Consider the following 17,905-nt stretch of genomic DNA (forward strand, 5'->3'; position numbering starts at 1 on the left):
GATCCAAAACACGCGTGCGAGTTTTCTGGTTCCTCTGGCCTACCGCCACGGAGGCCTGAAGGTTTCCCGAAATGCCGTTCTCTCTGTAGTATTTTCCGTGAGCGGCTTTGATAATAACATTTTACATTTGTCTAGTGTTGTATGCTGAAGTTTGTGTCTTGATTGGAATTTCAGTGTTCCTCAATTAATCAGGCACCCATTTATTAAGCGTTGCTTTGGGCGAATTTACTTCTATAACTGTCAGATTTCATCCATTGCATGTTGAGTTTTCACAGTTTCATTTTTAGACAGGAACTAATCTCTGTGTTCTCAGGGGACTTTGCACATCCCCTACACAGACCGTGGCCTTAGAAATATAGAGTATAGTTAAGCTCAGAGAGTAAATGCTGTAAAAGTCACTGCCATTTATTAATACCGTGGGCTGGGATGTCACAGCAGGCCAGTGGGTAGACGCACCCGCTCAGCACGAGGTCCCTGGTCGGGCTGTGTGAGAATCCCTGCTTTGGGCAGTCCAGGAGGAGGGAGGAAGGAGAAACCACGCGTCCAGGCCTCTCCCTTCTCCTGTTTTCCTTTGGCCAAAATTTGCCTCATGGGGAACTAACTTCTCCGTACTTCTGGATTTCATGACCCTCACTGGTTGCTAAGACACATCTAAGGTTAGGCCACAAACACCACGTGCACTTGCTATTAAACCGGAGCTAACGGATGAGCACCCCCGTGCACGGAGGGAAGTAAAGCTCAGTGGAAATCACGCAGGGGGAGGCAGAGGAGGGTGCAGTGAACACTGTCTGGGCGATGGGCACACCAAAAACATCTGTGCCCCCGTAATATTCTGAAATTTTAAAAAAAGTTATAAATAAATAAATACATAAGATGAGGCCACCTCTCTTCAAATTTATTCCTAACAACCCGGACTTAGCCACCATCATCTCTGGCCCAGATTAGCTTACTGGTCGACTAATCCTCGTTCTTGCTTCCGCTCTGGGCCCTTACAATTCGTTCTTCACAGAAGTGCTAGAAGGATCTGTCAAAAATGCAAATTAAACACTATCAATCCTCTGCCTAAAACCCAGCGCGATCTTATCTGGCTCCCACCCACCTCTCCAATTGCATCTCTCCTCCCAGATTGGTTCCGGTCTGGCGCACCTTAGTGGAAATTTATTTTTATTTATTCTCTTCAGGGCATGTGCTCCCTGAGAATCATGTTTTTCTTCACGTTTGGGAAAGTCTCCAACATTATCTTTTTGAAGATTGCTTTTCCCCCACGTTCTGTACTTTTCCTTTCTCTAACTCCTATGAGACACATCTGGATCTTAATACATCCTCTGTCTTAATTTCTGTCTAATTTCTGCAGCGTCTGCCGAATTTCTTTGCCTTTCGCTTTCAGTTTACAAATTCTTCAGATGTATCTAATTTGCTATTGAATGCATCTATTGAGTTTTCTGTCACTTTTTATTTCTAAAAAATAATTTGACCATTTTCACATTTGCTGGTCTTTCTTTTTAAAATAAGGTTTCACTGTTTTCTCATGTTTTGAATCCTTTTTTACAGCCGTAATAACTCTAAGTTTAGTTATATTTATTCTATCTTGGCTTTTTCTACTGTCTGAAGTTCTTAGGTGCAGTATGTCTACTGACTTCCACTCTGACGGCTGGTTTCCTGATGTGTTTTATAATTTTAGATTCTAAGCTAATTTTTAATGTTTTGTTTTTGTTTCTCTGGCAGAGAGCGAGGGCCTATTGCTGGCACCGGCCTGGCCGTCAGGGCTGGCGAACTCTGAGTGCGGCTCCGCTGCTCCGGGTCCTGAGAGGCGCAGATCCCAGGCCGTGGGAGACCCTTCTTGGGAGGCTTCTAAACTGAGACCGGGAATGGGGCTGCGCAGAGTCATTTTTTACATAAAAGTGAAACTCCAATTATGGCTACTGCCATGAAAGTCCTTTAATTCAAAGCATAAAAAAAAAAAACTAACAAGGTATGTTAATTAAGGCATACTTCTTTGTGTTAGAGGTACTGTTATTTATCTCACGTACAACAGGAAAGGCTCTTATTTTTAGAGTACACGATATTAAGTGTCTCTATGGAAAAAATTATATTTTATAATTAAGTCGATTATTTTCCCCTCCAGTGTGGAAATTCCCCTTGGTTATTGCAAACTCTGAAACACCGTCTTCCAGGGGTGCTCCGTCGCTAAGGAAGCTGTATCACGGCAAGAGGAATTCTGTCCAGGAATCCCAGGATGAGTGCAGTGAGGTTGTTATACCTGCACCTACCATGGATATTGTCACTCATTAAATTTTTGCCCACGCAATGCACGGCAAAACAAAAACAAAAGAAAAAGGCTTCTCATGCTAGTTTGCATTTTCCTTATTGCCAACAATAGTTGCACATATTTTTATGTATTCTATTAAATGATTTGTAACTTTTCTGTGAATTCCCAACTTTTATCTTCTATTCAGTTTGTTACTGGGCTGTTTTTCTTTGTATTGATTTGTAAGAGCTTTTTATAGTGTTGAATATTGCGATGGACGTGGAGCTGTGCCACCTAGGTCTTCCTTCAAGGAAGAACTTGTCTCAGCTGCAGGGAGTGCGGTTAGCAGAGGGCCTTCAGCCATCGGTCCCTGCAGGGATCACCTACCTCTGATGACTGACGTGAGGAGGGCGGGTTATAAAGGCCCAGCCAGGTGTCGGGAGACAACTCTGACCTGCCATTTTAGCTCTAGTACTTCCTGTAAGATCAGCCAAAGCTGTTATTTGGGTCTACATTGCAACTAGACTTCTTCCTCTGCCAAATCCTGAATCTTTCAAATCCTTCCACAGGAGCTGACTGCAAAGATGCTCCCTAATAAATATCCCGGGGCAGGCTCTGCTTCTCCCTGGAGAATCCAGCCTGTGACAAATATATATGTCATATACTGTATTTTGGCAAATATTTTATCAGAAAACATTTCTCAGGAAAATTTTGCCTCAGGACCTTTGCACATTCTCTTCCCTATACCAGTTTTCCCTTGGCTGTCTCCTAGTTTTCCTTTAGCAGTCTGCTGAGACGCCATATCCTAAGCAAGAATCGTGCCCCTAGAGCCACGAGCCACTTAAAGTGCCATACCCTTAGAGAGGCCTTCCCTGGGCCTCAGCATAAGTCGCATCTCCGTATTACTCTCTGTCAGGCTTCCCACACTTTTCTTCATGGCACTATTTCAATTTTTAATCTTAACAGATTTAAACAATTGTTTGTTTAATGCCTGAATCCGTCACTAGATTCTAAGTACCAGAAGGACAGATAATTTTCCCATTTTTTTTCACCATTCTGTATCTAGTTACAATCATGCCTCCTGACACAGAGTACATATTCAGTAAATACCAGTGCAATGAAGGAAGGGTTGATTAAAAGACGGAGGGAAAGGAAGAGTCCTCTTTCCAAAAACATAATTTTCTAACAAGAAAAACTTCTCAGCTGCTGAGTTTCTGACGTTTCTCATCACAAGCATCATAAACCGAAATTATGAAACCGTTCCACATTATGTTTTTGAACCCTAAGATTCATTTTTGTTGTGGGCAGGAGGTCCTATATAAATTAATCCTGTTCACATTTTCTTGCAGCGGATTACATAAAATTTATTTCAAGGAATTGCCTTTGGAACCCAGGGTTCTTTTGAATCCAATTTGAAACTTATTATTCCATATAATTAGAATATGTATAAAAGAGAAAAAAATTGAAGTTCTATAGTTAAACCATTTTAAAACAAAATTAATTTCCACTGCTCAAGGCCTAAAGGGGAAATCTAGAAAGTGGGCAGCGAAAATGGGTTGTCTCATTAAATTTTGTACAGGACACATTATCACCAATTTAGTAGCTCAACCCTTGAATTGGATTAGAGTATTACCATGATTACTATATTTATAATATTACAAGGGATTTATAATGTGTCATTAGGAGCTGAAATTTCTCATGATTATTTTAGCCTAGAAGCAGTAATCAAGCAAAACTTTCTGTTTTTTTCATGCCATTTAACAATGTGCCTTTAAATCACATATGATACTTGCATGATGGATACATTTTATTATGTCTAATTTAGTAAATATCCAGAAAGACTGAAAGCTTAATACCAAATGTGCACATCACTGGGGCTTGGTGAAAATCAATTCAATTGTCCTCTTTTCTATTTTTAAGAAGTATATGGGCCTCAGGACCTGGGTTTATTTTCACATAGATGAAATAAGAAAAGAATTTCTACATGCTAAAAATTCCTTTTTTTCCCCAAAACAAAAGGGAATAAAACTAATTTCTCATTTGTCAACCAAAGAAGTCTCTATTTGCTGAGCCTGTTTTAGACGGTTTGTTTCATTGACACTTGCATCAAAATTTCTTTTAAAGTAAGGAAGAAAAACGTTTTTCTAAAAAAATGTAAAGGGTAGATCTCTTACCTGCTTTTTAATAAGGACAGTCATAAAGAGAGATCCAAATGCTTTTCAGCATCAGTTGCAACGATCATATGGTTTTTGTCCTCCATTATGTTGTCATGATATATCACATTGATTCCCAATTTCTAGGAAATGTTCTTTTTTTTTTTTTTTAATTTTTTTTTTTCAGTCCAATCCCTACTTAAGCAAGGGAAGTGTTCTTAAGGGAAGGGGCACACACTCCTTCTCTTCCTTCTTTCCAGCCAGGTGGAATGAGGATGTGATGTCGTAGCTGTAAAAGCCTCTTAAACTATGAGGTGACCCTGACAATGGAAGTCAAACACATCAAAGCAAGAAGATAGAATTCGCTTGCACCAGCTACCCCCAGAAATTTATGTTGTTCGAAATTCTGACTACTGCCTCCATGGAAGTACTATTCTCTCTACATAAAGCTGAACAATGGCTACAGAGCCATCTCGGTAAGATGTTTGCTTTCAGATTTTTGTCAGCAAAGGTTAGTTTTAAATATCGTGTCTGTCTTATTATCATTATTAACCAGAGGGTGTAGTTCGTAGCTATGGCACGGAACTGTAAACTAGTTTAGACCAGGATCAAATCTGCATTTGTGACTTAATTACTATAAATGAGTTAACAAAATCTACATAAAGATGTAAGTCTTATCTAGTAAGAGGCAGAATTTTAAGTTAGAATTGTATTTTTCATGAATTTAGCATTCATTGTGCTTATTAAAATCTCATTTATAATCCACTTTTTACTGCAGTATTTTAAATCAGAAGATTATTTTTACAATGCTTTCTCTTTTAATTAAAATGATTTGGCTTTGTTTTTGCAAAGACCGTAAGTGCACATTTCTTTGCCTCTTTCTGTAAAATCACTACTCTTCTTGCTTTCACTTTTATGTACTCAGTAAGTGAAATATTTAATTGTCTTTAAAAGTTTTAGTCTCTAATTTAAAAAATCTTATTGATTGCTCTCTTCTGGATTCTCTCACTCCTACTTATTGGGAGAATTGACCTTCGTATTTGACACCAAGGTCATCGATGACCCTGGAAAGGTGGAGGAAGCCTTTTATTGAGACGAGGGGAGTTCAAAGAATGACTCTGGACCACTTTTTCAGCAAGTGTTTCTGGAAAGCTCTCTAACCAGAATTCCCGACGCGGATGGGAAAGATGTGGCAGGGCGGGAATTTCGGGAGCAACTTATAGCAAAAGGGACAGGATCGCACGCCCAGCGCGGTGCGCGCTGCAGGGATGCGACCGAGCGTCCAGGCGTCGGACTTGGCGGACCTACAATCTGGGGGGCAGGTCAGGGTGAAACAGGGGGCGCGACAGTTGCACAGACGTGCGGGATGAATGAATGGATGGATGAATGAATGAGTGAGTCAAGAGGTGGCAGCGAGCTCCTGGGGGCGGCGGCCCCGTCCTGCCCATGTGCGACCGTGGGCGCGTGCGGGGCGCTCGGCTTCCCGGGCAGACACGCGGCTCCGACCCGCGCCGGCAGTGGCGACTCCGGGCGGCAGGGGGCGCCGGCGCGCGGCAGGGCCGAGTCCCGGCGCCGAGCGCGGCCGCGGAGGACGCCATGCGCGCGCTGCTGCCGCTGCTGCGCACGGGCCGGGGCTGGCGCGCGGGCGCCGCCGCCGCGACCTGCCTGCCGAGGGGGGCGAGCGCCCGGCCGGGGCCCCGCCGCGCCATGGCCCTGTACCGCACCGAGGAGCGCGGCCAGCCCTGCTCGCAGGACTACCGCGTCTTCTTCAGTGAGTAGCTCGCGGGCCGCGCGCGCCGCCCGGGGAGGGGACCGAGGGCGCCCGCGCGGCCTCCTTCCTGCCCGGCCTCCTTCCCTCCCGCCTGCGGGCCCTCGCCGGCCGCCGCGCGGGCGAGGTCGCCTTCCCGCACGCAGGGTCGGCGCCGAGCCGCGGCAGCTGCAGCGCGGGGGCGGCAGACCGAGCGGGGCCGCCCGGAGCGCGTGGGGCGCGGACAGACGGCGAGGGGAGGGAGGCGCAGGTCCGGCGGCCGCTTCCGGGCGCCTGAGGAAGCCCCTCCGCGCGGGGCCTCGGAAACGCCGCCGCGTTCTGCGGGTCGCCTGTTTGCGGGTCTGCTCCCCGAAACACGAGTGTACGCTAAAGTTCGCCCCGCAGAGCGATCGCGGCCCAGGCTCCCCGCGGCCTCAGGGCGGCCCCGTGCTCCGCCCCACGGAACGGGCCCCGCGGGCGAAGGGACCCGTCCGGACCCCGAGCCGCCCACCGAGGCAGGAAGGCCCGAGTCTCCGCGGCTTCCGTTCCTCTGCCGCCCGGGCGTCGCGCCGCGTCCCCGAGCCCTGAGGACCCGCCTTCCCGCGCGCCCGCGGGCGGCGCCGGCCCGGAGGCTTCCAGGTCCGCGCGCGGGTCTCACGTTCCCCGTCTTCGAGCCCGGTGGGCCCCGCGGGCTCCGCCGTCTGTGCGTCGGGCCGCGAGAACGACGTGCCGCCGCGTCTGCGGAGCCCCTCGCCCCGGCGCCCAGAACACACGGCGCTGTTCGCGGTGACGGCGGCCGGCATGGATTCCCGTGATCTGTGGAATGTTCGCGGTCGTCCCGCTGGAGCTCAGGGTCGAGGGTCACTTTACGCGGCGCAGACGGAGCTCGCCCGACAGTCACGTGACGGACGCGCCGGGCAGCGAGATTCCCGGTTCTTCAAAGCTTCCCTCCTCCGCGCGACCCTCCTCCTCCCGCCCGGCCCCGACGGGACCTCGCGGATTTGTGACCGGGTCGTGTTCCGGAAGGCCACCGGGTCGCACGGACAGTTTTCCGCAGAAACAAGTTTGGGAAATGGCGGCAGCATTTAGGCAGATGAAAGCCTGTCTGCTGCGCAGTGCGGTCACGAATGATGCCGGGTCAGTCGGCAAACACTTACGGGGTGTGCCACGGGACAGGGGACATTTAGGGACGGGCCCCGCCCTCAAGCCACCCACACCGCTGATTCAATTCATCGAGGACGATGTGGAAACGCTGAAGAAACGTTTCCCTGGAGCGCTGGCTGAGAGAAAACGGCCTCGGGGGCCGGCCTTCGTCGGGGCTCTGCCGGTCCCTGTCCGCTGCTGCGCGGGCGATGGCGTCGTTGCCTCCTCCTGGGGCCAGTTCCGCTGGGAAACGCATCGCTTGACCTTGAAGCAGTCCTCGAGGCCCTCGTCGCGGTCGGCGCTTCCTGCAGGTGTTGGAGGAACCGTCGAGAATGGCAGCCTCCGCTGGGGCCGGGCCTCGACTGGAGGCGTCTCTGAGGCCGCGTTGGCCTCTCGCCGTCCATTTGTTTCTTTAGCAGCAGATGCGCTTCAGACTCGTGGTTTGTGTGGAACTAGAGTGCCGTGAATACGTCTTTCACTCAGTTGGAGAAACGGGGCAGAACGGAAGAAAAAGGTGGTGCTGAGGCGAATGGACAGGCTCTGCGGGAAGGGCCCAGAGGGTGGGCTCTGCTGGGGCAGGCAGTCCCCGAGCCCGCCGCCAGGGGGCAGCGCTGGCTCGCGCCGTTGGCGGACGCTTCGCTGAGGGGCAGGGCCGAGGGGCCGGAGGCTGCTTTGGGCGGGGCGGGCAAGGGGAAGCCATGAATCGCTTTCCTAAAGACGGTCACAAATGGGATACTTTTTTTTTTTTTTTTTTGAGACAGAGTCTCACTGTGTTGCCCGGGCTACAGTGCCGTGGCGTCATCCTAGCTCACAGCAACCTCAGACTCCTGGGCTCAAGCGATCCTCCTGCCTCAGCCTCCCGAGTAGCTGGGCCTACAGGCATGCGCCACCATGCCCGGCCAATTTTTTTATATATATATTTTTAGTTGTCCAGATCATTTCTTTCTATTTTTAGTAGAGACGGGGTCTCGCTCTTGCTCAGGCTGGTCTCAAACTCCTGAGCTCAAACAATCCGTGCGCCTCGGCCTCCCAGAGAGCTGGGATTACAGGCGTGAGCCACCGCGCCCGGCCACAAATGGGATACTTTTAACTCAGATCGCGTCTATGTGCGGCACGACGGGGTAATTCTGTCTCACTCTGAAAACTTTTCCTGTTTCCAAATGCATCCCCAGTCTCTGCAGTAGCGCGCTGGGGGTAGAGCATTTTTTGAGCCTCATCTCTGAAAACGGTTTCCCTTTATTGCTGTTCAGAAGAATCAAAGTAAATGGTTGAGCTAGTACTTTTTTTTTTTTTTAGTTAGTGCGAAGCTTTGTAGAAACGGTATAAAGTGAGACAGGATGGTTAGGGGAAGAGCATCCTGGCGGCGACCGTCAGGGCTCCTTGGTGCCAACCTGGCCTGTTAGTGACCTGCTGTGTGGCTTGTGTCACCTCCCCTCTCTGCTCCTCACTCCGTTAACCCCTGCGACGAGGGCATCGGTTTTAATCCAATTCACTGAACCCTTTTTTCAAAAGTGAGAATTTTCATATTCTGGGTTTAAATCTATTTTAGACGTTTTTCACTTTGAATGCTTTAAGTCACAGGAATAAGTAAATAATTTCAGCAATCTAAATTTGGGTGAGTCTGTGTATATTTCTCGTTGACCCTCAGATGGGGGCAAGTTTTGAAAGTTGAATAAAACTTTAAATTGGGAGTTAAAGTTAGCTTTGAAAAAAGTGGGTATGTTTAAAAGGGGATAAGGATATTATTGCTGTAAATAACAGTGCATCTATTGCTTTAATTGTTTTTTGTTGTCGTTGTTCTTTCCAGAGAATGTAGCTGGTCACTACATTTCCCCCTTTCATGATATCCCTCTGAAGGTGGACTCTAAAGAGGTATTGTTTTGGCTTATTTTGGGGATGGAAATACTTATTTCTAATATCACCATAAAATGCTTTTTGAAAGAGCCTTGAAAGGAAAGAATGCAGTTGGAAATCGGGAGCAGAAGCAGGAGTTACTGTAACAGGGTCACAAGTTGCCTTTATGAATTAAAATTTGTGTGAGAATAGGTTTCTTCCCGGGGACTTGGGAGAAAGGAGTCTTTGTGGTCCATAAAGCTTAGAATTTAGTAGGAAATAAGGATTAAAGGATAATAATTTAGGAGATTAGTAAGAGGTTTCTTTTAAATAATAGTACATGTGTGGGTTATTTTCTGTTTGCATCACCATGTGAACATATGTTTCTTGACTTGATCTTTATGAGTTTCTGTCATTATCTCCAAGCATACTGAGGCTGAAGGTATTTTATTGTCTCGTCTAAGATCACACACCCGTTAAGTGCCGGAGCCAGAAGCTAGCATTTCTGTCCACAAAGCTCATGCTCTTTACCCACTCTGTGAAACAGGTGCTAGAAAAATCGAGCTGGGAAAGAATGATGGTGTTTGACTAGTTACTCTCTCAGAACTTGAAATCGTTTGACAGTTGTCAGGGCGTAAAAGTTACCGGTTGAGTAGAGCTGCTGTAGCATCACAATCATTGATTTGGGCCTCAGAATCATTGGGACATTTTGATGTCTCTCCTGATTCGTTGGTAAGATGGCGTATTTGGTACTGGATGTTAATCATCATCATCGATTGGAAGTTATTTCCTTAAAATCCAAGTAGTGAATGATCAAATTTGTTTAGGGGGCACAGTTGTTAGGTAAATAACCAGGACCCCGTTCCAGGTTGAGATCATACGGGGCCTGTTAATGGGATTGGGTTTTCCAGTACTGTGGGTGATCAGCATAGGGGCAGAGGCTGGTGGAGAAGTGAGGAAGCTGCTTCGTAGGCAAGGGTGCTTTGACCTTGGACCAAGGTCCTTGGTGTCGCCCTCCTCAGAGGCTGAAGATCACACATCACACAGAGGTCACGGAGGGTTGAAGTGGGATCTTTTCTGCCTTCCGCCCCTTCAGAGTGTGGAACTGTCCATAGTGATGGCAAAAGGGACGATAACAGTGAGAATTTATCAGGTGGTTGTGGCGCTTAGCCAGGCTCTGTGCTCAGTGCCTGACATACATTGTCTCAGCCCTTCCGGAGCTACTGTCACTTACCCGTATTTTGTTTAAGTATCCTGCCCGTGGTTACAAGTCTAGTCTGATGTGGAGGTGGGACTGAGTTTAGGTGCTCCAAATCCAGAACACGTACTCTTCACTTCTCCTGTGTAATTCCTCCAGCTCATTGCTTTTAAATGCTCAGCTATAGGACAAGGGGTCATATAATCTGGAGAGAGAAAGAAACCAAAGAGAGGCAGAAAGAACTCTGTTACTGTGTGTATCTCAGAGAGAGAGAGAGAGTGTGTGTGTGTGTCTGTGTCTGTGTCCGTCTCCCCATGTCCATGTGGTTTGTTTTGGCCAGTGAACGCTCAAACCTAAATATCTCATGTCTCCCAACACCTCTCCTTGCTTCTGGCCCAAACTTCGTACATTCATTTGTTCATTAATTTATCCATTTAATAAATAATCATTGCATCTTTACTGCGAGCCAGACACTGTTACAGGCACTGGGGGTGTAGTGATGAATAAGATAGATGCAGTTCCCACGCAGTTGCGGGAGACAGACAACCAGAAAACACACAAGTCAATCAGATGATGTTAAGTGCTATAAAAATACACAGGGAGTTGTAAAGAGTTACTGGTGGATGTTGTCAGGATGATACTATAACAAAATCTGTGTGTAACAATAATGATAGAGCTGTATTTGAGAATTGTGTAGTAGGGAAGGGTGGAGGTGGAACAGAGAGGGAGCCAGAAACATATTAGTGGGCATAACATTCTGTCTAAGGAGGGATGTATTTTGGGGGAATATGAGATTTGGGATTAGGCAAAATTGAGGAGAAGGCAGGCCAGCGAATTCTGGACATCCGGAGATGGTACACACAGTGGTTGTATAATAGGTTTCCCTAGTTCCCAGCCTGTAATGACCAGAGCTCTTGTACCTTGTACTTCAGGATGTGGTGTATTAGGAACAGAAGTCATCTTTCAGGGCTGACTTGGAATAATTATTTTTCTGTTTATTTGTTTCCTTCATTAATGGTGATTTTGGTGTGTAAATGTTATTATGCACACTGGGTGAACATTTGTGAATGGCATAATTTTTCTTCCCCACCCACCACGTGATCCGCTTTAATGTAAAAGTGCTTGGTGGAGACGCGGTAATCACACCTCGGCGGAATTCGCAGGCGGGAGGTGCAGCTGAGCACTTTCACGGCTTGTTAGTCTTGCTCCCTGGAGCTTCATTTCAATAATGAAATGACTGTTTTAAGCGTAATCACTGGAAACTGCCATTCTTTCCTTAAAGACGGAACAGAGCCTTTGCTTATTTTATAAAAACTGGGAAAATATACTTGAAAAAGGTTTAGCTTCTCTGATGATTTATTTTATGGAACAGTTTGCTCTGTTCACTGGGGGTTCACATCCTGGGGGAAAACTCACTGGGAATTTGGCAGGTTCTCTGTCGAATCAGATTTCTGGACAGCCTCTGGAGTAGAATGTTAATGCAATAGTCATATTTTTATTGCTGTGCAATGAAACTGTATTCTTTCATGAAATACTACAATCATAAATACCGTCTTTTCTTTTATAGGAAAATGGCATTCCTACAAAGAAAGCACGAAATGATGAATATGAGGTATGTCTAAAAGTTTTTATTTTTGTAAACTATTTTTATACTGTCTGTTATAACCTTGATGATAGTTTGCATTTGTAAAATGCTTCTGAATTTTTCCCCCTGCAAGACTTTCACGTGCATTCTGATGTGTCCCTTCCGATGTGTTTCTTTAAGGCAGCCACGGCAGATGTCACCACTTAATGTTTTTATTGTAGCGAAATATTCATAATATAAGATTTGTCATTTTAATCTTTTCTTCAGTGTGCAGTGCGGTGGCGCTGAGTACCTGCACGCTGCTGTGCTGTTGTCACCACCGTCCGTCTCCGGAACTTTTTCACGACCCCAGACTGAAACTCTGAACACATGTAACAGCTCCCCATTTCCTCCCTCTCTCAGTCCCCTGGTCACCACTGTTCTACTCTCTTGTCTCTGTGGATGTGAATGTTCTAGGTACATCGTTACCATTTCACTTCGTAAGTGAAAAACCTTAGGACAGGAATCCAGATTTTAACAGCAGGTTATTTAGCATGGTAGATGGCGTACAGTGAATGTACACCATGAAAATTGGTCAGTTTATCTTTTTTGTTATTATTATTTTAAGTGAGAAGATGGTTTGAGAGGCTGTTTTAGAATCCACGAACAGTAGTCTTTTGGGAGTAGAGGAGAAGAAAAACTGTTATACCGACTATATGCTAAAATAAATATATTCTAAAAATACCTTTTAAATATGTGGCTGTCGGACCTTTAAGAGTTCTTGATGTAGGACCAGAACATTTGATCGATGTCTGTCATCTCATCTCTCGAGACAGGTGTCCTTTTATCCTGCTGTGCCAGGCAGCTTTTCCTGCCCCCTTCCTGCCTTCTTACCTTCCCAGCCTTATTTCCATCTGTTCTCCATCCCAGCTGAAACTTGGGACCCCAGCCTTTGAATCCACTTCCAAACATAGCTATGGGGGCTGCGTAATTCCTGCAGCCTTTGCCTGGTATCCATCTTCTGTTTTTCTACACTGACGTTTGTCAACATGGTCCTTGAACCACCTACACTGGAACCACTTAGAGTGCTTGTTAAAAATTCAGATCCCTGGCCCCATCCCATCTCTAGCAGATTGGATTCTCTGCTTTATGAGGCCTGATTCAATCCACATGTTCAACAGTGTCCCAGGGGCACCCTAATCATGAAGTTTGAGAACCACTACCCTAGATGTTGGGTGGACGTTCGGGGACTCCAGGCTCTGTAGGTCCCCAGGGACTTTGTCTCAATGGGCAAAACATATTCTGAGTCCAGACAGCCAAGTTAAAATTTAATCCTTAGAACACAGTTTGTATGTTGAAGACTGTCTGATTTGAGTTTATTCAAAAGTTGAAGAGAGGAAAAAAGGGGGATTTCTTCCTATTTTTTCCCCACATATATAAAACATACTGACTGCTTTTTAATGTATGTTATTAGTTTTTGGTTTTGATTTCTGCAACAAAAATACAAGGAAAAAATGGAGAGAAAAAAAGGAACTGAAGGAGGAATTCAACGTCCCTGCCACACACACAACTTTCTCATCTGATTTGTGCCCCGTTTATGTTTTTGATTTTCTAATAACTTTTGGCAGACCATTGTTGGTTTATAATTAACACTCGTCTTAGGAAAACCAGACTAACATTGGCTTTACAAAATTATGGGCCAAATGGATTTAAGCTGGAGAGAAGAAAGCCTGGCTGGAAATCAGCTCTTAGTGATTAGGAGCGAATGAGGAGGGAGAGTGTGGTTTGCAGGCTTAACATTCAACATCATCTGTTGTTCTTTTGGCCCGATTCAATCCCCTGTGAGTGGCTTTGGTAGGTGTCATTCTGTAAAACCGTCGTCATGAGCTTGGTCTTCTCTGTACCTCTGAGTATTCATCCACATGCATTTGTTCTCTTATAGCCGGGCTTTCAGGGATGAATAAATTATGTGAACATCTGCCATTTACTTTGGTTTTTCTTTTTAGCAGCTACTTCAGACACATTTAAATAGGTGCAGGGACCCTCATGCAAGAGCACAGACAGTGAAACGTAACAGCGGGCTGTGTGCGAGGTAGTTGAGACAGGCGCGAGGCACACTCTAAGGAGCAATTTCTGAGAATTCATTCTTAGCTTTGTTTATCTCTCGGATTTGTGGTTTTGCTGTTTGTAACCTTTAGTCCTATCTGGAAAAACTTAATTAAAAACATGATTATTTTTATGGCTCAATATATATTTACATTTAATTGTGCAAATGGTATTATTTGAATTAATAGCATTCCATGTTTCACTAAGAAACCCCCAGTGACATTGTTTAGCAATGTTTAAACCAACTCCGGCTGCGTGTTAGAATTGCTTGGAGAGACTTTAAACAGAAGCGGTGCCCTGGCTCCACCCCAGACCAGGTGAATTCAGGTAGCTGAGAGGTGGGCTCTGTGAATCTTTTTTTTCCTTTATCGGTTAAGACTGGCCTGGCGATTTTGATGTGTGGAATGATTGAAAAGTATGGTAAATCACTGCCTCCCGAATGATCTGTGGTGAAGAGCTAGTTTTTTTGTGAGTTTATTTCTAACCTGTCAAGACTGATACTTTAAAAAAAATCAATCAAGATGAATTATTAGAAAAGTACAATTCAAGTTCCAATTTTTGATTATTAGATTTTACATCGACAGATGTAAAAATTACTCTTTCAAATTGCTATAAATGTTGCTCAGTGAGCCAGTAACAGGCAGTTTGCAGATTAGCCCTGGTCCATGGCCGCACTCGGAGTGCACCGTTTTAAACAGTCACTTCTCCATGTTAAATTGTTAGTTACTGATGTTACAATGGCGTGCAAACCAGCTTTCACCTTAAGACTTTCTCTTTGTAGGCAAACTATGGGAAATTATTTTTACTCACCACTGACGTAGAGTCTCCCTGTGTTTAAGCATTCTACAAAGTTCAGAATTAAAAAAAAGAAACAATGGTCCTTTTGTAACTTTAAGGAATCTAAAATTGCTAGATACACAAGCTAAATTTACAAAATTTAGTCTAACTCTCTGTGAACTATATAATGGCCTATACTGATATCCTTAATTTTACGTTGTGATCGTAACTTGCATTTAAATATTGTTTTATAATTTTCAAAATATTTTACTTTTTAATTTTCTGTGTGTTCATTTGAAATTATAGAATTGATCTTTCTAACAACCTTGTGTGGGGAGTGGGACAGAGATTGTCACACTTACTTTCCAGATTAGAAATGAGAGACCGAATCCTCACATGAGGAACTTAGTCTCTCAATTTTGGTTGGAAGATAAAAATCAAAACACATTTCCCGACTTCATTCTAGTTCTGTCGCTACACTGCAAAGGTATTTCCAGACACGTAGTGACCTCTGACATGGTGCAGTAGTGCTCAGGTGACATGGTGGCTTAAATTCTGTGTTTTAAACAACTTCTCTAGTTTTTAGAAGAAATTTAAGGCACAGGTAGACATATGATGCAGATTCTAAACATTTTTGGCACGAGATAAACCTAAAGCATTTTTGTAAGGGAGATAAATGAAAAAATGAAAGATAGGCAAAAATTTTTACGTTCTCTCTTTGTTTTTTGTTTCTTTTTAACCACAGAATTTGTTTAATATGGTTGTAGAAGTACCTCGGTGGACAAATGCTAAAATGGAGGTATGGATATATTCTATTAATATAAAGTCGAATTAATAATGATAATGATATAAAAACTTTGTTTCAAGTTGTTTGGCATAATATTTTGAATTTGGGATAGTTGAAAAATATTTAATGTGGAGTATACACTTTAAAGACAGTATTTTTCAATTTTGCCTCTAGTTTGTTATAGTCCTATTTGTTTAATTTTCTCTCTCCTTTCTTTGAAAATGGCAAATATTTTCAAGGTTTACTTAAATAGATTCTGAGATATGTTAGTTCCTAGACAACAGTTGAAATTTGCAGAAGTGCAATTGCTGGATCATCATAAAAATAATTCCGTTTTTAGTTGGAGGAGCCTACATACAGTTTTTCATAATGGCTGTACTAATTCACATTCTCACCAACAGTGTACAAGGATTCCCTTTTCTTCACATCCCTTGCCAACACTTGTTTTCTTTTGTCTTTTTGATGATAGCCATTCTGACAGGTATGAGATGATATCTCATTGTGATTTTAATTTGCATTTCTCTAATTAGTGAATTGGAGCATTTTTTCATGTATCGGTTGGCCATTTGTATGTTGTCCTTGAGAAATGTCTACTCAGGTCCCCTTTCCATTTTTTAATCAAGTTTGTTTGCTTTCTTATTGAGCTGTTAGAGTTACACACACACACACACACACACACACACACACACACACACACACACACACACACATTTTTAAGAGATATGGTCTTGCTCTGTCACCCAGGCTGGATTAGCTGGGATTACAGGTGCAAACCACCATGCACGGCTAATTTTTTTAGAAAATTTTTGTAGGGATGGGATCTCACTTTGTTGCCCAGGCTGGTGTCAACCCTCTGGCCTCACATATTTTGGATATTAACCCCTTATCAGACATATTGCTTGCAAATGTGTTTTCTCAGTCTGTAGGTTGACTATTTATACTGTTGTTTCCTTTGCTGTAAAAAGCTTCTTAGTTTGATGTAACCCTATTTGTATATTTTTGCTTTTGTTACCTGCTCTTCGGGGCTTGAATCCAAAAAATTATTTCCCAGATCAGTGTTATGTGGTTTCCTCTCATGTTTCCTTTTAGTAGGTTTACAGTTTCTGTTCTTACATTTAAGTGTTTAATCCATTTTGAGTTGATTTTTCTATATGTTATGAGATAAGGGTCCAATTTCATTCTCCTGCATGTGACTATCCAGTTTTCCCACTCCAGTTATTGAAGAGACTGTCCTTTTCCCATTGTATATTCTTAGCACTTTGTTGAAAATCAGTTGACCGTATGTGCTTGGGTTCATTCTGGGCTTTCTGTTCTGTCGGTCGATGTATCTGGGGTTTTTTTTTTTTTTGCCAGTACAGGTTGAGCATCCCTTATCCAAAATGCTTAGGATCAGAAGTGTTTCTGATTTCAGAATACTTGCGTTTATACTCACCAGTTGAGCATCCCAAATTTGGAAATCTAAAATCTGAAACACTGCAACAATCATTTCCTTTGAGTGTCATGCACTCAAAAATTTTCAGATTTTGGAGCATTTCACATGGGCCACTCAACTTGTCCCATACTACTTCAGTTGCTGTGGCTTTGTAGAATAGTTGGAAATCAAGTGGTGTGATGCCTCCACCTTTATTCCTTTTGCTCATGATTGCCTTGGCTATTTGGGGTTTTTGATGGTTCCGTATGGATTTTAGGATGGTTTTTTCTTGTTTGTTTTGTTTTTCTAACTTTTTTGTTTTGTTTTTCTTTTTTGTGTGTTTTTTTCTGGATTGTTTATTTCTGTGAAAAATTTCATTGGAATTCTGATAGGGATTGCATTGAATCTATAGATCACTTTGGGTAGTGTGGACATTTTAACAATAGTAATTCTTGCAGTCCATAAACACAGGATATCATATCTTTCCATTTTTTGTGTCTTCAATTTCTTTCATCAGTATTCTATAGTTTTTAGTGTACAGATCTTTCACCTCCTTGGTTAAATTTTTTCCCAAGTATTTTAATTTTTTTAGTCATTATTGTAAATGAGATTGTTCTCTCTATTTCTTTTTTGGATAGTTTGTTAGCGTAAATACTACTGATTTTTGCGCTGATTCTGTGTCCTGCAAATTTACTGTATTCATTAATTAGTCCTCATGTTTTCTGGTGTAGTCTTTAGGGTTTTCTGTGTATAAGATCATATCATCAGCAAACAATGACAGTTTCACTTCTTCCTTTTCTATCTGGATGCCTTTTCTTTCTTTCTCTTGCCTCACTGCTCTGCCTAGGACTTCCAATGCTATGTTGCATAGAAGTGGCAGGAGTGGGCATCTTTGTTTTGTTCCCAATCTCAGAGGAAAGCCTTTCAATTTTTCACTA

The 17,905-nt window shown here is 43.8% G+C and overlaps 1 protein-coding gene across 1 annotated transcript in view; it reads left to right on the forward strand.

The window, feature by feature from the left end:
• The first annotated feature begins 5,997 nt into the window (after positions 1–5,997).
• PPA2 (pyrophosphatase (inorganic) 2) overlaps positions 5,998–17,905 on the forward strand; it is a 92,876-nt gene continuing 80,968 nt past the window's right edge. The window contains exons 1-4 of the mRNA XM_012655132.1: positions 5,998–6,172; positions 9,099–9,163; positions 11,890–11,934; positions 15,515–15,568. Of these exons, the coding sequence (XP_012510586.1) occupies positions 5,998–6,172; positions 9,099–9,163; positions 11,890–11,934; positions 15,515–15,568 (339 nt within the window). The remainder of the gene's footprint in view (positions 6,173–9,098; positions 9,164–11,889; positions 11,935–15,514; positions 15,569–17,905) is intronic.

The sequence above is a fragment of the Propithecus coquereli genome, unplaced genomic scaffold (genome assembly GCF_000956105.1).
Source record: "Propithecus coquereli isolate 6110/MARCELLA unplaced genomic scaffold, Pcoq_1.0 Scaffold46, whole genome shotgun sequence".
NCBI lineage: Eukaryota > Metazoa > Chordata > Mammalia > Primates > Indriidae > Propithecus > Propithecus coquereli.